This window comes from Balaenoptera musculus, chromosome 8 (assembly GCF_009873245.2).
Source record: "Balaenoptera musculus isolate JJ_BM4_2016_0621 chromosome 8, mBalMus1.pri.v3, whole genome shotgun sequence".
In the NCBI taxonomy this organism is placed as follows: Eukaryota; Metazoa; Chordata; class Mammalia; order Artiodactyla; family Balaenopteridae; genus Balaenoptera; species Balaenoptera musculus.
The window spans coordinates 98,494,459-98,519,191 of record NC_045792.1 but is presented as its reverse complement, the minus strand read 5'-3'; the positions used below and the strand labels follow the sequence as shown (position 1 = coordinate 98,519,191).

General features: G+C 45.7%; 2 protein-coding genes across 2 annotated transcripts; one reads left to right on the top strand and one right to left on the bottom strand.

The window, feature by feature from the left end:
* The first annotated feature begins 2,812 nt into the window (after positions 1-2,812).
* Positions 2,813-5,343, top strand: LOC118899595 (macrophage-expressed gene 1 protein-like). The gene is made up of 2 exons (XM_036861359.1): positions 2,813-4,294; positions 5,314-5,343. Exons 1-2 carry the CDS (start codon positions 2,813-2,815, stop codon positions 5,341-5,343), a joined length of 1,512 nt encoding a protein of 503 aa, XP_036717254.1.
* Positions 5,344-19,724: 14,381 nt separating this feature from the next.
* On the bottom strand, positions 19,725-24,559 carry CNTF (ciliary neurotrophic factor). Its single transcript, XM_036859219.1, has 2 exons — positions 22,903-24,559; positions 19,725-21,644 (listed from the first exon to the last, which is right to left on the bottom strand). Exons 1-2 carry the CDS (start codon positions 23,014-23,016, stop codon positions 21,156-21,158), a joined length of 603 nt encoding a protein of 200 aa, XP_036715114.1. The 5' UTR covers positions 23,017-24,559; the 3' UTR covers positions 19,725-21,155.
* Between the last annotated feature and the right edge of the window lie 174 nt (positions 24,560-24,733).

The following is a 24,733-nucleotide window of genomic DNA, read 5'->3' as shown; positions in this document are numbered from 1 at the left end:
CCTCTGAACAACTGGGGGATGTGAGTGCTGAGCACCGTTTGACCCTCTTAATCCCCGAGTCTCAGCCAGTGCTGCCCAGGACTGGTAACAAAACATCCTCACAATTTTCCTTGCCCTCCTCTTGCTGGCATCTGATCCACATCAGCAAAGGCTTAGCCACCATTCAACCAAAGCACGCTTATCTTCTCTTGTATCCACTGCCATAAAATATCCACAAACCTGCCCAAGGTCCTGGGAAAGAGCTATCACCCAAAGTGATAAATTTCCAGTTTCTTTGAATTTATGACATGAGGTGTTTGTTCCTAAGCCACAAGCACGGAATGTGGGAAAGCAGTGTGATTACTTGTCCCTGTCATAGGAAGATACACCGAGGGGGGGTGGGAAGCTTTACTGCTTTCCCAGAGAACGGAAATTTGCTTCTCTAGCAAATTCTCCATCCTAAACTACCTTATGATAAATAAATGACACTTTTTGATCAAAGAATTGCAAACAATTCTAGACTTTGGATTCAGACCAACTTGGGTGCGAATTCAGACCTTAAACAAGTCACTTAACCCACTTCACTGAGTGAACACCCTATTTTGTGCCAGGCAACTTGTTGGGCATCTTACATCCAGTAGCTCAAGCCTGAAGAGCTTTGTATTGCTTTCATCATGTAATAGATGAGGGAAGTGGAACTCAGAGAAGAAAGCCATGCTAGTGGGAGGGCTCAGCTGATGAATGACGGAGCCCAGACTCCAATTCAGATCTTGAGATGTCAAGGCCAGTACCTATTCCTCCAGAAAGTATTGCCTCTCCCATACACGATGGGGAGAAAAGACCTCTGCCCCAACCACACCACTGCAAACAGGTGTAACCAGGAGTGATACCACTGGGTTCGGTGATCCCACATGCCCTTGCCAGGAGCCTTCCTGAACCCCAAAATCTCTAGGAGAGACAAAAATCAAGAAGACCCTGACACTGGATAGGAAGAAGAAGCCCTGAGCCCAGATCAGTGGATGGAAAGTGTGCTTTGGCATCAGATGAACGTGGATTCGAATGCTGCCTCCCCTGGGTACCTAACTGTGACCCTGGGTACTTTCCCTGACTTCTCTGGGCCTGTTTCCTAATGTGTAAAAAGAGACTGGTGAGATGTTAGAATGGGATTATAAAGTACTAGCTCAGGGTGTCATTTAGAGCAGCTGCTGATCTCAGGGGGACAGGGGCCCTAGAGAGCTCCAAGCAGATGCAAGAGGAGGAGAAAAATTCTTGGGCCCTGGACTGTTTGTGAAGTGTGCTAAGCCCCCTTGAGAAGCTCTGTCCTGCCCATATGTCAGGGCTGTGGAGCACTGGCACAGCCATACTTGAATTTTTTAATTTAATTTTATTTATTTATTTATTTATGGCTGTGTTGGGTCTTCGTTTCTGTGCGAGGGCTTTCTCTAGTTGCGGCGAGCGGGGACCACTCTTCATGGCGGTGCGCGGGCCTCTCACTATCGCGGCCTCTCTTGTTGCGGAGCACGGGCTCCAGACGCGCAGGCTCAGTAGTTGTGGCTCACGGGCCCAGTTGCTCCGCGGCACGTGGGATCTTCCCAGACCAGGGCTCGAACCCGCGCCCCCTGCTGGCAGGCAGACTCTCAACCACTGTGCCACCAGGGAAGCCCGATTTTTTTTTTTTTTTTTTTTTTTAGAGCTGCCCTGAACCTGCTCTAGTCCAGAAAGGGGCTCTTTTCTGTAATATCTGCTGAAGGCCCACAAGGAAATCAGCCTGGAGTGAATGTGACCTCCTAGCCACAGTGCCCACAGGTTGGCTGGTCAACTGGGGAAAGGCCCCGTTTTCCTGGGCTACTTCCTCACCGAGGCTGAACTTGGCACTTGGAATAACAGGACCCTAACTGCGTCCAGTGGCCAAGAGAGAGTGAGAGACTGAAATACCAGGTATTCAACAGATGAGGTTGGATTTTCTTCGTAGAGATGAATTCAAGAGGGCCTTCGGGCAATTCGCCACTCTAATTTACCCTTCCCTGGCCCAAAGCCTGGAATTAGTTTCACTTCCCTTGGTGCTTCTGATAAGAGACCTGCTTGCTATTCTTTCCTCTGAAGACTTCAAGGAGAGGAAACTGGGAGGGGCTTGAGTTGGGCTGAGTCGCTGCCTTGAGGCTCACTTAGCATCAGCTCCCAGGCTGAGAACGTCCCCTCGGCGACCCCAACCCTGGAGGAGCTAAGGCGCAGCGGGCCACCCAGGCGAAGCTCTCCTCCAGCCGTGGCCCTGTGCCTTGCGCCCTTGCTGGTCGTCCTCTTGGCCGGGTGCGGTGGCATGGGGGAACAGAGGGCGCCCGGCTTCCAAGGCTGCAGGCAGAGCCTGAACATGTCCGTGCTGGGGGCGCTGCCAGGAGGTGGCTGGGACAACCTGCGCAACGTCGAGCTGGGGCTGGTGCTCAGGAGAGACTATTCGCAGTGCCTCACCACCGAGGACGGCGAGTACCTCATCCCAGACCGCGTGCAGGTGGTCCCGCGGCGGGAGAGTATAGTGGAGACCCGCGCGGAGCTCATCGACCACTGGGTCAACTACACTGACACCTGGGCCGCCTCCATCAACACTGAGCTCTCCTTCCTCCCCGACCTCAATGGTAAGTTCTCCGTGGACTGCCAGAACGTCAGGAAGTACAGCCTGGAGTACCAGACGGTCACGACCTGCAGATCCGCCACGGCGTCTACTCTGTGAAGGCCCCGGAGAACCCCGACTTCCAGCCCGACTTTCTGCGACATCTGCTGACCCTCAGCGACCACCTGGAGAACAACCAGACCCGGGGGGGCCGAATACCTGGCGGAGATGCTTGTGCTTAGGTACGGCACGCACGTTCTCACCGACGTGGAGGCCGGGGCCGCCTTGGTGCGGGAGGACCAGGTGAGGCGGGAGCTGGTGGACAGCGAAGCCCGAGACAAGATCAACATCACGTACGCCGCCTCGGCCTTGTTTTTCCACGCGGTCAACGCTGGGGACGGGCTTTCCTGGCAGGCGCAGAGCCGGCTTCTCCAGAACTACGTGCGGAACACGGTGGCCTCCAAGATGCACAGCCACGGCGGCGTGCCCTTCTACCCGGGCATCACCCTGCAGAAGTGGCAGGAGGGCATCGGACGCCGGCTGGTGGCCATCGGTAGGTCGGGCCCGCCCCTGCCGGTGCTGCTCCAGCCGGAGGCGCTGCCCGAGCTCCCCGCGCCCGCCGTGCGCCGCGCCACCCACCGCTACTACGCGGTCAACACGCGTCCCGGATGCTTGAAGCTTGGGGCTCCCACCTTCGACCCCCAGGCCAATGTGGACGATGGATCTTGCGGAGGCCGCCGCCGCGCCAACTTCAGCTTCGGGGGTGTCTTCCAGGAATGCGACGCCGTGTCCGGGCGGCACGCCGATCACCTCTGCCGGGCCTATCGCATCCCCAACCCGCTCACCGGCAGAGCCTCTTGCCCGGCCAACTACACGGCCAGCGCCCTGATCAGCGGGCTGAAGATGTGGAGCGAGGCCGGTCCTGAGTGCCAGCAGCGCCGCCGGAGGTGCTGGCTCTTCTTCCGATGCTGCTGGACAGTGTGCGCCCCCCATGAGCATCGGAGCGCCGCGAGCCTGGCTGCCTCCTGGTGCGCGCCCTCGGGGCCCTCCCTGCCCGCCCCTGCGGGCCTCCTCTTTGGAGGCCTGTATAGCCCTGGCAACCCAAACCCGCTCACTGGGTGCCAGGCCTGCCCCTCCCACTTCTACCCACTGACACTCTTTGGCGACCTCAAGGTCTGTGTCAGTAGCGACTCAGAGCTGGGTACAGCCCCGGCAGTCCCCTTTGGGGGTTTCTTCAGCTGCCAGGCGGGCAACCCCTTGGCTGGCCTTGTGAAGGGCCAGAGCCCTGGGCTCATGAAGGAGGTGTTCTACCAGGACAGCCCCACGGATTTCCCCATGAAATGCCCAGCAGGGTACAGCCAACACCAGGCTTACCTCAGCGATGGCTGCCAAATCCTCTACTGCCTCAGGGCTGGGGCCCTCTTGGACCAGGAGCAGGCAGCTGTTCGGATGCCCCCATTTATTCCCTGCCTCACCCCCCCCACCTTCCTCAACAGAAGCAGCGCCCACAGGCTCTCTGTCCTGGTTGGCTCCAGTGGTCAGCAGGTCTGGATGAGGCTGCAAGGCTCCGACCGCTGGCAGCAAGCCAATATTAATGACCCATCCCTGTCAGCCAAGCTTTTGAGCCAGGCTGGCTTGGGACCCAGCGTTGGGGCCATTGTTGGCTCCTGGGTGGGTGCCATGGTGGCCTTGGTGGCTCTTGTTCTGGGGGTAAGCTGTGGCTTCGGGTTCTATAAGAAAGGGGGGGGGGGGCTTCCCTGGTGGCACAGTGGTTGAGAATCTGCCTGCCAATGCAGGGGACACGGGTTCAAGTCCTGGTTTGGGAAGATTCCACGTGCCACGGAGCAACTAGGCCCGTGAGCCACAATTACTGAACCTGCGCGTCTGGAGCCTGTGCTCCGCAACAAGAGAGGCTGCGATAGTGAGAGGCCCGCGCACTGCGATGAAGAGTGGCCCCCGCTCGCCGCAACTAGAGGAAGCCCTCGCACAGAAACGAAGACCCAACACAACCAAAAAATAAATAAATAAATAAGCCTACACCTTTTAAAAAAAAAAAAAGAAAGGGGGTTACAGGAGACTGCAGGAAGTCATCCTGACAGAGGAACAGAGGGCCTATGGGGCCACAGAAACCACTGAGAGCCCAGCTCGGTCTGAATGCATACAGAATGACAAGAATTCTTTCTAGGCTTTAACAAAACAGGACTCCTGCATCATTGCCGGTCAGAGCTCTAGCCTCTTCTGTTTCTTCTACTGCCTAGGTAAAAAGATGTAAGATACCTAATCATAGAACTGGCCCCACTTCCTGAAGGTACCAGGACTAAACTGTACTTCCTCAAGCCCGCCTCCACATCACCTAGCACAAGCTCAAGTCCTGTAACAATCTCTTTCCCTAACGCCCTCTTGCTGAGAGGCCCCCCATTCTCCTTGGTGTGCTCCCATGTTGGGTGCCTCCCTTGTTGCAAGGAGCCAATAAACCCAACCTTGTTCAAATACAGGTGTATTCCTGGTGTTATTTGCTGGGGGGGTGGGCAAACAGGGGAGATAGAATCAGCATTGACCCCAGGACATATTATGTAGCTTTGAAGTTAGAATTTTTTTTTTTTTTTGTAATTGTTATAAAATTCATTCTGTCAATTTGTTTTCCCAGAATCATTGCCTTGAACCCAAAAAGTTTCCTCTTGGGCTTGGTTTAACTCAGAGGGTCTTTTTGTTTTTTGTTTTCCAAATAGGACCTGACCTACTTGTGGATGATGAAATGAATTAAGTTGTAATCAGCAAATTTTTTTTTAATGACAGAAAACAGTACATTGCATGAAACAGCTATAATAATTATTTTGTGAAATAGGTTAATCACATAAAATTGCCCATATCCAATCTTTTTTTTTGGCCACGCCACGCAGCTTGAGGGATCTTAGTTCCCCAACCAGGAATTGAACCCAGGCCCTCAGCAGTGAAAGCACAGAGCTGTAACCAATAACCACTGGACTGCCAGGGAGTTCCCTCCAATCATTTTTGACTCACCAAAAAATGTCAGTTTTGTATGGTTTATATGGGATCACAGTTTTATATGGGATCACAATGTAAGATGTGATACAAACTATCAAAATATGATCACAGTCAAAACACTGGAAAGCCAAGGGAAAATTCTTCCACTCTTCCATTTCATTCTATGTTCCATGAAACTTAGCTTTGGAAAACTGGAGTCCTCACCCCCAATGGAAGCGTTTTCCCTTTGGAGATCCTGTTTCTCTCAGGTACACCAGAGTACATTTCCATTCTTTAACCCAAGACTGCAGTCTCTCGGGACCAGTGTTCAGTTTTGCAGTGTTCCTAGAACACAAGCCTCATTGCAGTTTAAGCCCAGAGTGTGGGTCTGTAGTTGTCACAAGGACAAACAGGGTGTCACATTAAACCCTAACCTTGGAACCACAGGGTGTGCAGGACCTAGTCCAACTGGACCCCTCATGTGTGAATTTTAGAGCCAATTCCAAAGGTACGTGGAGGGACCCTAGGGAGCCGGCAAGTGTGGCCTCACAGGGTTGACAAGACCCCATTTCCATGACCTGAGTGACCTAAGTGAGTCATTTTTCTTCTTGGTGTTTCATCTACTCTGGCTACAAATTGGAATCTATCAGGATATTGATGAGATAGTGCAAACTCTGAGTCTGAGAGGAAGAGGCAATTGAAATCCAAATAACTCTAGATGTTTGAGGTCATTTCTCCACTGGTCTGATACGGGCACATTGGAGCCGACCGTGAGCTAAGAACTGACCGACTAGTGGCTCTCCTGAGCCTTCTCCAGACTTGTGGTCACTACCATTTATAGAGACTTTTTCCATGTGAAAAATACCTTTATAATAGCATCGCACTTCATCTGCACAGAACTCAAGGTAGGTAAGTAGTTCTTGTGCTATGGATGAGGAAATTGAGGCTCAGAGAGGTTGACTTGCCCACAGTCATGTGACAAATAATAAGAATAATAATGGCTAGTGCCTACTGCAGATTTAGAATTCATTCTTTGCAAAGATTATTTCATTTAATTCTTTGCTGAGCACAGCAGTAAAGCTATGGGCTTGGTCTGGGTCAAATATGGGCCTCTGGAAATTCCTTGTGCCTCAGTTTGGTCCTCTATAAAATGGAGTTAACATGTTAAATTCCTAGGTTACTTGAGAAGATTAAATGAGCTAATGGATGCAAAGCACCTTGGAACAGCCTGGCCTTTCTAAATTTGAAATTGATGACACTAACACTTTAGGATCTGATTTGCCACTGCTTTAAGAGTGGGATTCCAAAATCAAATCTGACAAACTGGGCTCAAGTCCCAGCACAGCTGCTAACTAGCTCTGTGATTATGAGAAAATTGTCTCACCTCTCTGAGAACTAATCTCATCTATAAAATGGGGATAATCATAAGACTGATGTCATAAATTGTTGCAAGGATTAAATGAGACAATGCAAAGAAATCCCTTGGTACAGTGCCTCACGTCTGGCATGTCACAGTGAGCTATCACAATGTGGGGACTGGGTACACAAAGTTGTATGATTGGGGCTCACAGTTGAGTGGGTGAGACACCCACAAAACATAAATTACCCATTGTAAAAATGTCATAGAGCTTCAAACAGAGCATTATGGGAAAATGCATGAGGGTCACAAATTCTAACTGGGAGGGTACTGATAATGTTTCTGGCATGGGACGGGACTCTTGTCTCAGCCAGGCCCATTTTCAGATTTGCTCAGTTCTGCTGGCCTGGGAGGATCCTTTCAACAGAAACCGAATGCCCATTTCTGATGGTCTCAGTTCATTTCCTGGAATAGCCCTCCAGGCTCTAAAAACTGAGCTCTCCAACTGATACGAGCAAGATGGGGATCAGGGCATAATAAAAGATTTTGGTGTGGAATAAAGAAAAGGGGCAAAATGAACCATCCTGTAAGTAGGGTGGCTATGTAAGTGATCATCCAAATCTGGACCCCGTTGAGACCAAAAGGAGGCACTATAAATAATTATATAGGACATGTTAATCGAAAGATACGTCGCTCCACTTTTATAGGTGACTGTTTGCCATTGGGCCCAGGCCCACTTTATCACCCTGATCTCCAGCTAGCCTCTCCCCATGATACACATGCCCTGTGCTGATCGCCACATCATGTCAATTCCTGGCTGATGAAATCTTGCTCATCAATCAAGACTGGGTTCAAAGGTCACCTTCCCGAGAATACACAAGAATATATTTCTATTCGCCCCCTCTCCCCCTACCCTCACATACTCCTTCAATTTCCCAGGAAGAATTTGTCTCTTACTCCTCCTAACCTCTTTAGCAGCATGTAACTACGAGCCTGTCACTTTGCATGAGTTCTCCTTCCAACCCGCTCATGAGCTCTTTGACTGGGAGAAAGGAAGGTGTTGTGTTCATTGCAGTTATTTCCAGAGCTCAGCATCAGGCAGAACACCTAGTAGCTGCTCTACAAGTTTGCTGAATGAAAGAAAACCGGAAGAGATCTTGGGAGGCCCCAGGTGATAAGACTCAGCTACCAAATCCTTTTAGTTTATCTGCCCTTCTGGGATTCTTAACTGTATTATTTCATGATTGAACCAGTTTTTTTGTTGTTTTTCTTTTTGGCTTTTTTGGCTGCACCGCACAGCTTACGGGATGTTAGTTCCCCTGGGATCGAACCCGGGCCCTCGGCAATGAGATCGCAGAGTTCTAACCACTGGACCGCCAGGGAATTCTCATGAATGAACCAGTTTTAAGCCTCATTTTGCCCAGTATAAGTGCTTGAATAAACACAAAGATAAATAAAACTCAGTTTTCACTGTCTCAAAATATTCTAGGCAAGTAGACAAAAAGTAAAAATAAAAAAGATGGGAGAAGGAGAGGTGGTGGCATGGGGTAACCACCAAATCTCCAAGTTCCTTTTAGAGCTCTGAGTAACAGGGTGGACAGCCTGCTGAAATTCCATCCCAGCTGATGACAAAATGGGGACTGATGGACAACTTGCTGTCAGGGAGCTGCTCCTTGGATATCACACAATGTCCCCTCCTGGAACAGGCTTCTCTTGGGCAACTGGGTTGTTGCGATCTTACAGACACTGTAAGTCATATAAAACAAAGAGACCTTTCTCCTTATTTTGACTTCCAGAGAGCCTAGAGCCAAATTTTGGCCCCTTTTTCAACATTCTTGTTGCTAAACTCAACCTTAGTCCCAATTCTTCTGTACTTATATTCCCTCTTGATTAACTCATTTTTCAAAATTTTGTAAGATATGCATTTACATAAAACACCATGTATTATTTTTAAAGAATAAAGAAATGGACAACAGAACTGAGCAGTTGTGAAGGAAGATTCACAAGGGTGAACGTGGGAAACCTCTGAGCCCCAGCTCCCAAGCCCGCTCCTTAGCCCAGTCACAATTCCACTACCTATAGCTTTAGGCTTGGGCCAAATCATCCTGTAGTGAGTGTTCTCTGTACTTCATAGAGAGGGACTGTTGTAAAGCAGATAGTCTCTGGTTATCTCAAGGAGTTCCTGAAAATTTGACAATGAAAACTAATTTTAAGTTTAATTTTAAAACTATGTTGTTGTTTTTAAAACAGTTTGGAAGGGGACTTCCTAGGGGGTCCGGTGGTTAAGACTCCATGCTTCCACTGCAGGGGTCACGGGTTTGATCCCTGGTCAGGGAAGTAAGATCCTGCATGCCGTGAGGCAGCCAATAAATAAATAAATAAATAAATAAATAAATAAATAAATAAATAATAAATAAATAAATAAAAAACAGGTTGGAGGTGCAAATAAGAGTGGCTGTGTGTTTGTTGTAAAAAGAATGCTGCATCAGGCTTCCCTGGTGGCGCAGTGGTTGAGAATCTGCCTGCCAATGCTGGGGACACGGGTTCGAGCCCTGGTCTGGGAAGATGCCACATGCCGCGGAGCAACTAGGCCCGTGAGCCACAACTACTGAGCCTGTGCGTCTGGAGCCTGTGCCCCGCAACAAGAGAGGCCGCGATAATGAGAGGCCCGCACACCGCGATGAAGAGTGGCCCCCACTTGCCGCAACTAGAGAAAGCCCTCACACAGAAACGAAGGCCCAACACAGCCATAAATAAATAAATAATTAAATAATTTTAAAAAAAAAAGCTCACATATCATAAGTGTGCAGATTAATGAATTTCTGCCAACTGGACCGATCTCATAACCAGCATCCTGATTAATATACGGGACATCGCCAGTACCCACGCAGCCCTTAAAAAAAAAAAAAAAAGAATGCTGCATCATTGAAAGGCTGGGAATCACTAAGTTATAGGCAAAAAAATCAGCAAGGTTGGGGGCTCAAAAATCAGACTTGGGTTCAAGGAATCTCTGCTGAGCTTCATGGTTTGCAGAGTCCAGGGTGGGGAGAGCTCAGGAGGTAAGGAAGAAAGAAGGGTTTTCTGTTCTTTCATTTAAATCATTCATTTATTCATTCTTAAGGGGCTCCTAAGAAGGATGACCCTTTACTAAGTGGGGAAGATAAAAAACACTGGAGGAGAAAATATAGGGGAAAAAAACTCTGTGACTTGAGTTAGGCAAAGATTTTTAGATATGATACCAAAAGCACCATACATAAAAGAACAAATTAATAAATTGGACTTTGAAGGAAACCAGAAAGTCATCCCAAAGTATGCTCTTTGACATAAAAATGATTTTGAACTAAAGGAAATTAAGAAGCAGCAAATGCAGAAAAAGATCCCCCTTTTCTGCCTAAAGGCAGGATATAAATTCTATTTTTACTAAGACACACTCTTATCAGCCCAGAGAAGGCACCAGAGGAACCTGCAAACAAACTTTACTCCATTAATTTTCCTCCCATATATTTAACTTCCCATAGTTTCCCCCCCTTGGAAGCCTAAGCTTTCCTGTGACCCATCATTTCTCTACAAATTTATTATTCTTGTTGACGATGCTACATAAATTGGAATTCTAAGCCGCCATTTTGAGTTACTTCTGGTTCAGTTTTCTCCCGAGTGATGTACACTGTCTGCTTTTTTAAAAAAATATTTATTTATTTATTTAATTTATTTGGTTGTGCTGGGTCTTAGTTGCAGGAGACGGGCTCCTTAGTTGTGGCATGCGAACTCTTAGTTGTAGCGTGCATGTGGGATCTAGTTCCCTGGTCGAACCCAGGCCCCCTGCATTGGGAGCGGGGAGTCTTAACCACTGTGCCATCAGGGAAGTCCCCACTGCATACTTTAATAAACTGTTGTTTTTCCCTTTTTGTAAAGAGTCTCAGCTGAAAATCTAAAATGGGTAGTGGTAAAGTTTTGCCTCCCTTGCAACTTCATCAAAGTTAAAAACTGGGCTGAGAGGAGAAGGACCCAAAGCTCTGAACCATAAAATTCATACAAATCTGGGGTCAGCAAACATGGCCAACAGCCTGGGACCTGTTTTTGTAAATAAAGTTTTATTGGAACACAGCCACACTCATTTGTTTATGTGTTGTCTATAACTGTTTCCATGCTGCAATGGCAGAGTTGAATAGTTGCAACAGAGACCTCATAACACAAAAGTATAAAATACTTACTATCTGGTCCTTAAGAAATAGTTTGTTAACCCTTCATATAAAGCACAGACTGTCCAATGGATGCCAAGATGTATTGATCCCTTCAACACTACGGTAACTAATTGGGGACTGAGGTTGCCAGGTTTACCGTCCTTAACATGGTCCACTTTCCTCCATCCTAGAGCAACCTTCTCCTAGAACCCAGATCCCCTCCATGTTAGCAACATTATCATTTCTGTCAAAAAGGTTGGGAAACATCAATATAAACAGTGATCATTCTTCTACTACACACCACCTTCCATTCCCTTCATCACTATATCTACCTGCCTCCCTCCTCTCATTCAGATAACCTTTTTTTTTTAAATTTTTATTTATTATTTATTTATTATGTTCATTTTTGGCTGTGTTGGGTCTTCGTTTCTGCGCGAGGGCCCTCTCCAGCCGCGGCGAGTGGGGGCCACTCTTCATCGCGGTGCGTGGGCCTCTCACCATCGCGGCCTCTCTTGTTGCGGAGCAGAGGCTCCAGACGCTCGGGCTCAGCAGTTGTGGCCCACGGGCCCAGTCGCTCCGCGACACGTGGGATCCTCCCAGACCAGGGCTCGAACCCGCGTCCCCTGCATTGGCAGGCAGACTCTCAACCACTGCGCCACCAGGGAAGCCCCAGATAACCTTTGATGAGCATCTACATTATGCCAGGGAAAACACAGCCCCTGCCTCCAAGGAGCCCACACTCCAGCAGAAGAGAGACATAGACATAAATAACCAATATGCAGTGTACTAAGTCGTATAATAGTTATGTAAAGAAAAAATGTGACTTGTATATTCAAATACCTCAGTTTGAATCCCAGCTTTGCCAATTCCCAGCTCTGCAACTTTGGGTGAGTCACTTAACCTTTCTGAACTTCAGTTCTCTTATCTGTAAAGTAGAAATGTTTATAACCTTGAGTGTGATGGGTTGTTGTGAGGATTAAATGAGCTGCTTTGTGCAGAGCACCTAGTTCAGTGTCAGAGCCCAATATTATTATTATCAGCAGCAGTGGTTGTCATAGTAATCAGTAGTAGAAGCAACGGTGATAGTAGATGATGTACCAGGTGCAAGTCGCAGCAAAGACGAGAGGGCAGTGATACAGGTGTATAGATCAGGGATGTTTTCACAAAGAAAGTGATATGTGATCTGGATCCTGAAGCAAGAACAGGAGTTAGTCATGTGGAAAGGGAGGTAGGGGCACAGATAGAATAAAATGAATAAAATGAAACACTTCTTTAGAGATGCAAATTTTCCCAAGACAGGAGATGTAGAATGGGGTGATTTCCTGATATGCCTTAAGTCTATTAAAGCTGTAGTGACCATCAGAATCAGATCTGCACTTGGATTTGGACAAGGGAACACTTTCAGTTCCCATTAGGACTAAGGCAGAAGAACTGACCTGACCTTTGATGATTTTTATTTTTCCTTTCCTTCCTTCTTGTCAAGGTTTCTTTTATGCTGACTTTAAGAGGGTCACTGATCTAAAACCTTGAATGGTTCCTCACTGCCTATAGAATGAATCAAGATTCTTTAGCATGGGGTTCAAGACCCTTATTGTTGAGTCCCTTCATTCCCAACCAGCTTCAATCTCAGTCACTCACCTCCCAACCCCTTCCTCCATGCTACTTATGCTCCACATTCAACTCAACATATGTAAAAACTGGGCTTGCAACCTCCTGTTACCCCCAATATCTGTTCCCCCTTCTGTGTTTCCTGCCTAATTTATTCACTCTCCTCCTAGTTGGGAGGGGGTGTTCTGGGGTTCCTCCCTCTTTCTAGGACTCATTATCCTTCTCCCCATCTTCCCATTCCAAACCTCTGTCATGATCTTCAGAGATTTTCTCTTTCCTCCACTCCCACTGTCAGTTTTAATTCAGGTTTTCCATCATCTAGATAATATTTTCTTCTAGTCTTGCCCCCATAAACCTATCCGTGCATAGTGGCTTGAGTGCTCATTTTAAAAATGTCAACCCTAACATGTCACTTTACAGCTTAAAATTTTTCAATGATTTCCCTTTGCAATGTTGATACCCTTTAGCCAAAGACCTCCAGGACAATACCTGTAGTCAAACAAAGTTGAGTTTATTGGCTTGTTGCAATGGGCACCTCAAAAAAGAAGGGTTAGGAGGGATTTGAAGCTATAAGCTTTGGAGTTGGGTTAGTTAGTTTGGGGAAGGATTCAATGAGGCATAGCTTTGTTCTGGAGTTGGGTGCTGTCAGAAAGCAGAGCCAGTTCTATGATTGGTGTCTTGGTCATTTTTATCTAGGAGGAGCTATTCTTTGTTATCTGCGTGGAAATACTCTTCACACATTGACTTCTGTCAGAGTTGGCTGTCAGACTGTTGTCTGTGTTCAGCAGTTAGAAGAAAATCCAGTTCCCTTTCCTCACATAATCTTATTAGTAGTGAGGGAGAAAAAAGGTAGCCTCTGATGTCCAGAATTGAAATGACGATCACAGCTGGTCTGCCATAGTCTTACAAGTCAGTCTGGGGCTCACAGCCAGTGATCCTAAACACGTTAAACAACCCCATAGAATAGCGACCTCACACAGCTCCCTGAGACCATGATAAATGCAGCAAAACAAGGTCACTTCATAGTTTTATCTAATCACACACAAAAGCAAGGTCACTGGGTCACCGACAAAATACTCAGTCATGGACTTGCCCCCATTTTCTGACAGCATCCAAACTAGAGCAAATTCCTTAGCCTCTCCCCCAAATCACCCAGCCAAAGCCTAAATCCTATATAAGTTCTTTCTAGAACTCTCTTGCTGAGAGAGAGTCTCCCACGGTGTGCGTTCTTCCTCACTGCAACAGGTGATAAACCCACCTGTCTAATTACAGGTGTGTTTCTCCTGGTCTTTGGCTGAGAGCCTTGGCACTGGCATGGTTCTCATGCTCACCTGGTTTCAGCCATGTGAGCCTTCTTTCAGGCTAATGTGGCTTTGAAGACAGAAAGCTCATTCCTGCCTCAGGGTTTGCACTTAACTATTCCCTGGGACTTCCCTGGTGGCGCAGTGGTTAAGAATCCGCCTGCCACTGCAGGGGACACAGGTTCAAGCCCCGGTCCGGGAAGATCCCACATGCCACGGAGCAACTAAGCCCATGCACCACAACTACTGACCTGCGTTCTAGAGCCCGTGAGCCACAACTACTGAGCCCACGTGCCACAACTACTGAAGCCTGCGTGTCCTAGAGCCCATGCTCCGCAACAAGAGAAGCCACCTCAATGAGAAGCCTGCGCACCCCAACGAAGAGTAGCCCCCGCTCACCGCAACTAGAGAAAGCCCGCGCGCAGCAACGAAGACCCAGTCCAGCCAAAAATAAATAAATTAAAAACAAAAACAAAAAACAGTTCCCTGTGATCGAAATACCTTACCTTCAGGTCTACTAGTGGCTGCCTCCTTGTTGTCGTTCAGATCTCAGCAGGAAGTAACCACTTGAGAAAGGCCTTCACGGCTCCTACTCGCAGTCATTCTGTATCACTTTTTCGAGTTCCTATATAATTTTTAACACTCGGTTATATGATTGTGTGTTCCTGTCTTCCCCCACCAAAATGCAGATTCTAAGAGATCAGGGACTGTGTCGTGTTCACCTCTGTCTCCTAGAGCTTCTAACATTTCCACAAATAGCTGAAACATATCTTACCTTGAGCAAAAGAGCATCTTCTTAATGGGTCTCTCTGCTTCCAGCAGCGTTCACCTCTAAAACAGCTCTGACTTAGCTGTCTGAATTCCTTTTCTAAAACAAAGGGGAGTTGCTAGCATTATCCCTCTTCAAAAACCTTTCATAGATTCTTTTTTCAAGGCATCATCCCCTCACTCCTTCCGCCTCATCTTCCACTGGGGCTCTTGGGGGAACATTCTGGAACATGCCACATGCCTTCCAGCAGCCAAATCTTGACAAGTGCTTCTGCTTCTACCTGAGATGTTCTTGCCCATCCCTCACCCCTCACCCCACCGTATTTTTTCCTGAGGGCAAAATCCTAGTCATTTTTCAAAGCCTAGCTCCCAAAGTGCCTCTTTTGAAAGGTTTCCTCCAGCCCTTCCTTCCTCTGGGCTCCCCCAGCCCCTGGTTAGACTCTGGTATGACTATCCACACCCCGATTTCTGTCACAGTTGAGTGAGTACCTGTTGTCTTTCTCAGGAGACTGTGAGGGTTTCCAGGGCAGGGAAGCATCAGCTCTCTGTGTCCCTGTTTCTTCAGCTGTAGCATAAAAATCTTTGTACCTACCTCATTGGGTTCTTGTGGGGAGTAAATGAATGAATGCACATACAGCGATTAGATCGATGGATGGCTGAGTAAACACCATATAAATGTCTGCTACTATCATTAATATCCATTTCCGTATTCTTAGTGCTGGTCCAAAGTAGGTGTCATTATGCACTGTTCTTGAATTTGGTTGGAGTCTGGCAGAACACTTCTGAAAGATTTAGAGCTTTATTGCTTAGAACCAGGTTGGGAACTTTTATTGGTCTATTTAAGTTATTTATGTAACTCCCAACCCTCCTTCCACCCCAAGCTTTGAGGATAGGAACTAGGGATTGCTAAGTAAGAAAAGAGAAAATAGTCCTAAACCTTTCCTAGTGGTGTCGCCTAACGGTTGGTCTGAACTAAAGATAAGAAACCTGCCTCAGAAATTTATTTTTAAATATTTTCCCTGGGCCCTTTTTTCAAATGCTACTCACCTGGAAGGAGTAACATATTTAACCATTACCTCAGAATGTGTCCCATTTCCCCCATAATATTAGGGGAGGGATGGGATACGGGACCACCAAATTATAGTAGAGATGGGGTCTGGGGAGGCAAAAGAAGTCTGGGTAATGAGCTGCTGTTCCCAGAGCTTCCAAAGGCTTGTTAGAAGGAAGGGTGCCAGAGAGCATTGGACGCAGGAGAGTGAAAGGATGCAGACAAAGAGATCTGAGGCTTCCTAAGATGATACTGGTCTAATGGAGAAGCAAGGAGGCCCAGTGGGGAATGCGCTGGACCAAATTATAGTTCTAATTCTACTTTGCAGCCAGGACACCAGGGCACCTCTCTGGCTTCCTTGTGCAATGTGTTTAATGGTGAGACTGAACTAAATGAAGTTTGAGTTCCTTCTTGTGTTGAGGAGGGTGTTGGCCAATGGCGGGGTGACTCCAAGTCTGAATGCATGCTTTAACACATCCTGGGCGGTGCCTTGGCTTGCGTGTTTCCTTGGCTCTTTCCAGAGCCTGCCAGGCTTCTCCAGAACTTGTCTGATGCTTGTGAAAACTATCTTAGTGGATGTAGTGAACAGCCTGGTCTCCCCTCTCCAGAGAGGTGGATGATTCCTGGAGGCTGTGCGTGAAACTGGGTCGGCCTCTACTGGCCAAAGGCCCATGGGCACAACAAACAGGGTGAAGTCTAGGCTGTGACCAGATGGATCCTGGGAAGCAACTGGTATTTCTAAGATAGTCTCTCCTCAGTCGAAAGTCTTCTGATGAAGACTTCTGATGTTTGTACGTCATTTACAAGTATTTTCAGATTCTCAAATTTGTCTAAACCATGTAACAACCTGTGAAGTTAGTTATTTCCATTTCATAAATGAGGGAGCTCAGAAAAAATGACTTGCCCCAAAGTTTGGAAACATAATAGGGTTTGTGACAGAGAGTGATTCTGTGCAAGTCTGTAGCTGGCTTTATCCAAGAAAAGTGAATTACAGAGATGGAGAATGGATTTCAGTCTAAGATGATCTCGATTGCTAGGTGTACCGTGGCAGCTGGCTATAGTGGAATGAGCCTTGGAGCCAGAACTCTCCAAATCTGTCATATACTAGAGGAGGGACCGTGGACAAGTTAACACTCATTCTCATTTCCCTTGTTTGTGAAAGAGGAGCAAATGACATAAGACAGGGTAGAGCTGTCTGACATAGTAAGTAAATGCAGTATTTCCTTTCATACGACTTTGAACATGTGGATAAAAATACTCTTAGCCATGTTTTATATTTTCTCCTGTGTATTTTCCTCAACTTAGTTTCTGCCTTCAAACTGACTAGAAACAGGCTAGTAAGAATCCTTCTGTTTCAAAGGCTTGATTAGGGTTCAAATACTTGAAATTAAACCATATAAAAGGAAATCTTCCTCATCTACAGGCCAGCTGATAAATGTAGGGGGAATCTACCTTTTTGAGGCTGACCGGCCTTGGGAGTTGATGCCAGTGGCCTGGCATCATGGAGATTTACCTAGCATGCTTGAGTGAGCCTGGCCCTGGCTGGGAGGATTACATTTCATCCAGTGTTGAAATCACTTGAAATTCCCCTTATTCATCCAGATACAGAAATAAAAGAAGCAACTCGTGGTCTTGCTGAGGCAAAATCTTTATTGTTAGCCATTACTGAATCCTTTATTCTTTCATTCTTGCATCTATCTGCCAAAAACAGAACAATCAAAGTAATGTATTATATAAAGAATCACATGCACATGGATTTTCTTATCTCACACCCCACACATATTTCATCAAAAGATCAAATTATATTTTTACTCCATCTTTTTCTGTAGACCTTAGAGCTCTATAGAAGCTTTTGAATGAAACAATGACATTTTTATCATTTTCACTTTTCAAATGTACCAACATTCAGAAGGTTCATTCTTGGGTCTGATGCTTGAAGCTGAGGTAGGATGAGGCAGGAGGACAAACCAGCCTTTGTAAATGCCCTGGCCTAGACATTGTTGGTAACACACACACACACACTCACACACAGATAAATCAATTCAAGTGATATCCAAAAACTTTTTTTTTGTTTTCCTTTTCCTCTTCACCAATCCCTTTCTCATTCTGCTGGAGGCCCCTCTGCGTCCTGCATTTCTACTTTACTCAATAGGAGAAGTTGCTCAGCTACTTCATGAGGAGTTGAGGATTCACAAACAGAAGTCATTCTAAACAACCTGTCAGATACGTCTCCCCCAAATATTTACTTGTCCTCTCCCTCTCTGACCAGCGGTCACAACAGTGAGTCATCCATTGGGCTTTCATCCACAGCAGCCTGAAATAACAGCAATTCCAGGACTATGACCTTACACTTTCCATTTTTATTAAAATTCTCACTTCCCTCAAAACCTGATTGTCTCAAAGTCAATTTTATTCCACGCTTGGACTTTCAGTTTGTGCTAATTTGCAAGTCTTTTCCAAATTATCCTTGTAAATCAATGCATGAAGTATTTATCAACTCTCATACATACAATTCCTTGACAGATTCAGGAGAACTGAATCTCTCCCCATAGAGAGGACTTTTCTGGCGGGAGTAGGATAGAAGGAACCCCCTTTATGAAATAAGAGTTAGGGGCTGCGAACTAAATTTATGCCTTTTAAGACCTTATTAATATATATAGTTATATGTATATGGCCTATTGTCAGTCCCTTATTCAGTTTGTTTCATCCATTTCAGATGAGCATCATGCAAAGTCTACAAACTCAGAGCCACACGTTTATGTCTTTGTTATTATGGCTAAGATCCCACATGCCACGGAGCAACTAAGCCCGTGCGCCACAGCTACTGAAGCCCGCGCACCTAGAGCCCGTGCTCCGCAACAAGAGAAGCCACTGCAATGAGAAGCCATGCACCACAACGAAGACACAACGAGGCCAAAAATAAAATAAATATAATAAACTTATTTAAAAAAAAAGAAATTTGAGTCACGCCTTTCTTCATTAAATAAAAAAACCTAAAGTACTATACAGATAAACCTAACAGCTTCACATTAATAAGCAAGTATTTTACCGATCAAAATACTGCTCTTAAGCACAAGAAACAACTTAAACAAGGAAAAGCTCGAATGAAATAAGCCTCTATGCATTCGCTGCAAAATTTTATACCATTACCAAAATTACAAACAAAATGATAAACTTCTAGTGGTAGTGGACCCAAATGTTTATTATTGCCTCATTTTCTTCTGACTGGGCAACTCTTCTCTATTTCTCCCCTCATGACTTTTCTCTTTGTTTGGTACTCAGCCAAACTCTGAGACACAACTGAACTCCTCCCTCCTCCAGGAAGCAATTTCTGGCCCTCACGGATCTCCTTCAACTCCATACCGCTTAAACCCATCTTACGATTCAGGTCTATCAATAGTATTATCTCCTGTATGCCTACAACCGTTTCCACAGATGCATCCTGGGGAGCAGGGCCTGACCTCCCCTGTATTGCCACCGTGCCTCACCCAGAGCCCTCTCAGAATATTGACTTCATGGAGTTTTGGACATAAACCCATGTAGGAAAGGACACAAGCTATGGCAGCTAGCCCCCTCTGACTCATGGTCCTTTTAAGAATAGAGAAACCTGGGGGCTTCCCTGGTGGCGCAGTGGTTGAGAATCTGCCTGCCAATGCAGGGGACACGGGTTCGAGCCCTGGTCTGGGAAGATCCCACATGCCGCGGAGCAACTAGGCCCGTGAGCCACAACTACTGAGCCTGCGCGTCTGGAGCTTGTGCTTCGCAACAAGAGAGGCCGCGATAGTGAGAGGCCCGCACACCGTGATGAAGAGTGGCCCCCGCTTGCCGCAACTAGAGAGAAAGCCCTCGCACAGAAACGAAGACCCAACACAGCCAAAAATAAATTAAAAAAAAATTAAAAAAATAAAGGAATTCCTTAAAAAAAAAAGTATACATTAAAATATATATATATATAGAAGCCTCAAATAAGTGCACCAAATTGATTTGGGCCCCCAACCCAAGATCTTGAGTTTGAATTGGTGAAATAAATGACACACCTGAGAACTTCTGGATTCCCACTTGCACCACTAGTTCATAGGCCTGACTGTAAATGACCTTTTACATTAATGCCCACTTTTACTAGTTGGTGTTTCCATACCGTTTCTCTCAAGAACATTAAATGCAGAACTGTGCCCTTTGTTCTGAAGTATGGAGGCTTTGCTCTATATTGTTTCAGAATCACTGGCATTCCCACTGGGAACAGAGTGGGCCTCATTCTCTGCTCATGACTAAGTCCAGAGACTGTCTGGTGCAGGAGTTCTGTGACTTTTTAACCTGAGCAGTATTCTACCCATTGTCCATGAATGCCCGGGTTACGGCGCCTGTACCACCGCATTGCTGATTACAGTAAATGTGAGGTAACCGAGTATAAGCTGTCCCCAACCCCAAACTCAAGAACGTTAGTGGATACTTGAAAGCAAGCTGTATGACTGCACACTCCCAGCTTCCAAAGTTCAAAAGTTTGGTGGACTAATCTTAAGATCTCCACTGCTCTCTTCTTTGCCAAATATGGGCAACAAGTACTGCCTTTAACACCATCAGGACATAGTTAGGGGCTGCTTTTTCAGTGCTGGGGATAGATGACATGGATACATTTTCCAACCCTCTGTAGCAAAGAGGTGCAGTGATAGAGGTTCATAATCAGGTCTTTAAAGTGAAGGGCACTAGGCTTTGGAATGAGAAAGATCTGGGTTCAAACTCAGTGTGCCATTTGCTAGATGGGTAACCTTGAACGAGTTATAAATTTCTGTGAGCCTGTTTTCTCATCTGCCAAATGGAAATAACACCACCTCCCTCAGCAGGGTTGTGAAAATTATGATATACATAAAACTCCTGGCATATTGCTTCAATATAGTACTCATTAAATGTTACTTACTATTATTATCCAAGAGTTTGAATTGACTAGAGTCCATGATTTTTAATTCACTATTTCAGTCTTCTCAGAAGAGTCATCCAGGACTAAAATTAAAAGTATATGTGAGGCTGTTAAATGCCTGTAAAGGTTATTTAGTGGGTAGGAAAGATCACAGCACTGAGGTGGAAGGATGTTATCCCTGCCCCCACTCCCTTATGGCCCCAACACACACACACACACACACACTCACACATCCCTCCCCCCCAGACTAAACCTGTATGCCCATTTGTCCATGTCTCCAACCCTAGCTGATGAAAATGCCTGTGGTTTTAAAGGTTTTCAAAAATAAGAATGGGAAAGTGAGGCCTCAGAAAACTATATATATTCCATTAGAGGAGAAAGCAAGTAAGAGAGAGAGAGGGGTAACTGCTACATTTTCTTGTCCTTCGCAGTATAATGGCTCCCATGTCCTGGGATCCCAGTTTGACAAGATGAAATGACTCGAAGGTCACGGACGGACCTCACTGTCCACTGTGAAAGCTCTTGCAGCACCTTTAGGCCCCACAGCTTCTTCTCAAAGAGACCGCCATCTCCAACAATAAGGGGCATCCCATCAGCCTCACTGGAAGGGATCTTGTGTTCCAGGAGCACCATTAATTCTTCCAGCTGGTAAGCAAAGGCAGCGACTTGGAGGAGAATGGTATGTATTGCTTGATGGAAGTCATCTTCAGCTGGAGTAAAATGCACCCGTTGGTCTTCTAACAGTCTGGCCAACATAACGTGGAAGGTACGATAAGCTTGGAGGTTCTCTTGGAGTCGCTCTGCCTCACTAAGCTCACTCCACCGATCAGTGCTTGCCACTGGCACACCACGCACAGAGTCCAGGTTTATGTTCTCGTTCAGACCTTGATGCTTCACCTGGTCAAGGATACAGAAAAACTTCACATCTTCTGTAACCACTCCACCATTCTCACTTAAGCTCTAAATCTCATATACAATCTTATTCACTTCCCTGGTCAAGGATCCAAATTGTAAAGAAAATAAAGAGTCTAGATGAGGAACTCTTCATTTGGGAACCTTGACTGACTTTAGGAAGATCCTATTCTCCCAGAAATTATACATACTGCTTTGACTACCTGTTCATTTTTCTTGGGAGAATCTGCAGCTTTCACTAGGTTCCAAAGGTTGAAAACCACTCACTGACTGGTCTAGAATAATTTTTCCTTCCCACTTGACACTCCCTCCTGGCAACTGGAGTATTATAATCATACTGGAGTTTAAGTATTTTAAATATACCTGAAGACACTGGCCACACTTAAGCTCTAAAATATAGGCATCGTAGAATTTTTCTAACAGCCCTCTCCATCGCTCACTGTCAATGGTGAGGACAATCCTTTATTAGAGGAGTCAATGGCAATTATTTTTTAAAACATTGGTATTTCAAAGAATCTGATTTCTGACTGCTGGAGTTTTATGAAGATAAACCAATTCTCAGAGAACCTAAATTCAGAACTCTCCACGGGGGCCTGGAGTGTTTCCACAGCAGGCCTTAGATGAAGACCGAGGGGGATCTTCCTCTATCAGAAAACCTGAGATCCATGGTTAGCTCCCTAAGAATCGGACACTTCCCCAGGTCCCCAGTGATTCTTCTAGAAGACTTTTTTGATAGTGTAGGTGACCTTTCTGTTTAGACAGAGGAACACTTTTGATTGTATAGGGTGGCTAATAATGTAATAGGAGAAACTGGTGGCTTTATACTGTTCTTCTCCCAATCCTAGAAACCTAACTCCATCTTTCGTTTATAAGCTCAAAAAATCAGAACAATGTACATGAAGAACCCAAGCTTAGAGGCCTCATGGTTAATCTATTCTGGCAGAATTCAGACAGGCAATCAAATTAGGAACAGCCTCCAGGACATAAAGCCAATTCTACATAGAACCCCATGTATATTTTCTTATTCAAGGAACAACATGTCTCCTGAATAGCCTAGAGAAAGAAAGTAAGGTCATATGACTTTCCTTAAGGGAAGGGGCCATGTCAAATGACAGGTGCCCAATATATAAATGACTATATGATTAGGGCTTTCGTAACTGATAACGGGCCTGGAACATGATGGTAAAGGGCTGGATCAGAAGAGATGAAGTGAAAATAGACGACAGCAAAATAGGCAACTTACATAAGATTCCATAAGAGCAGTCAGGTCGGAACGGATCTTCCTTGCTAGCCAGACAGAGCGGCTACAGAGGTCCCGGCGGTGAGGGGTCAGCGGTGAATGCTCAGTGAAAGCCATCCCCTAACTCAACCGTCCCGGGAAACAAGTGAGCTGGGTTTGTTTCTGTCTATACTGGTCCAAATAAGAAATGTGACTCTCGGGCTAAATCCACTGGGCATTTCCCTACTAATGGAATTCGGCACCCACCCCCCCGCCTGACTCAGAGGTGGCAGCAAATTCCTGGCTGTGGATTTCTGCGCCTGTGGAATCAAAGGCCCCTTTTCACTCAGCTTCCTGTCCTGCAGCGTCTGCCTCCAACTCTCTCCTCCACTCAGGGCCTAGTGTACTTGTTTTCGTGTCATTGTTTTGCTTTTGCACTTGGCGACAAGGTCATTATCACACTGATCCTCATGACACCCCTGCCTGATGGAATCTATTTATATACACATATAATCAGTTCATTTTATTATCACCCTCCCTGTGCTCCCCATTGTCCTTTTCTTTCTTGGCCTGGTAAACTATTCAATAATATTAAGTTATTATTATTGATATAGCTGCCATTCATTAAGCATCTACCCTAGGCCAGACACTGCTCACGGCTTTAAAGCCTTTATTTGATCTTTAGAATAATTCTACAAGATAGTTTCCTCATTTTACGTAAGAAATGGAGGCTTAAAGAAATTAAATAATGTGCACAAAATCCAATAACTAGGTTCAAAATTTAAATATAGGTCTTTGATTCTAGAACTGTTTCTCCCACTGAGTTTCCAATATCATTCTTTAGGTAGTTCATATTTTGTTCCAAGACACAAAGTTTACATGAAATAGATCCTGTAAAAATACAGCATTTTTTCACTCCCGTCCTTTTGCTGAGTAAAGTTAAATTTACATTCGATTAAAAATCAGCTAAGGAAGCATCTGTAATCTCAATCACGGTGCCTTCCTTGTAGCTACAGGATGAGGAAGGTACTGTTTAGGCCTGTTCTCTTCCAAAGGACAGGAAACACCCAACCCTGACTTGGTAACATTTCTGAGGCAGTCTCACTCAAGTGACAACATGCTTTTCTTCTTCTTCCTTATCCCAGTCATACCACATTGCTTCTTAACAAAACAAGAGCATGAGCTGGACTGTGAAATGAAGGCAGAGTTTAAAAGTACTTGGCGAGTTGTTCTATTGCATTTAACTCTGTAGGTTAGAGGATGATGCCAATTGGGTAAGAGTTACAAGTTTCATCCCCAAACGAATCAGTTTTCACTATTTTGTATCATGGACATTCCCTCTGAATTGAAACACATGCCTTCTCAGGGGGAAATTTCCATACATAAACAATAATCGAGGGACATAGGGGAGAAAGAAATGAGGCCAGGGTGGCTGTCACAGTAGGCTTTTTAAGAAGGTAGGAGGATTCTTTTTTTTTTTTTTAACTTTGTATTTGTATGGACATTGAGTTTTGTGAAGAAGCACTGATATTAAATGCTATCAGGGTTTTGTCATCATCAGAGCAAAAGTAACCCCACAGCTTCCTTAACGTTCTCTTTACTAGATTAAGAATCCACCTTTCCTAAGGTTGAAACATGGAAAGGATTTCCAACTTTGTCAAATGATCATAGAATCATATGGCATCTCAGCATTAGAAATCAAGAACTGAACTAAGTCAAAAGTTAACTACCTGATTCTCAACAAGAGAAAACAACAGTATCTGCCACATAAAACCTGCCCTGAGGGCAACTTGCTTTTCTTATTTGGCAGCAGCAATTATTTCACCCCAGGATAACTGTAACTCAGTACAACCAA

Excerpts from the sequence above, each read along its gene's own strand:
- LOC118899595 (XM_036861359.1), top strand. The coding sequence starts at position 2,813 with ATGCTTGTGCTTAGGTACGGCACGCACGTTCTCACCGACGTGGAGGCC. Across the intron at positions 4,295-5,313 it reads TGGTGGCTCTTGTTCTGGGG|GACCTGACCTACTTGTGGAT; the intron begins GTAAGCTGTGGC and ends TTTTCCAAATAG.
- CNTF (XM_036859219.1), bottom strand. The coding sequence starts at position 23,016 with ATGGCTTTCACTGAGCATTCACCGCTGACCCCTCACCGCCGGGACCTC. Across the intron at positions 21,645-22,902 it reads CTGCTCTTATGGAATCTTAT|GTGAAGCATCAAGGTCTGAA; the intron begins GTAAGTTGCCTA and ends ATCCTTGACCAG.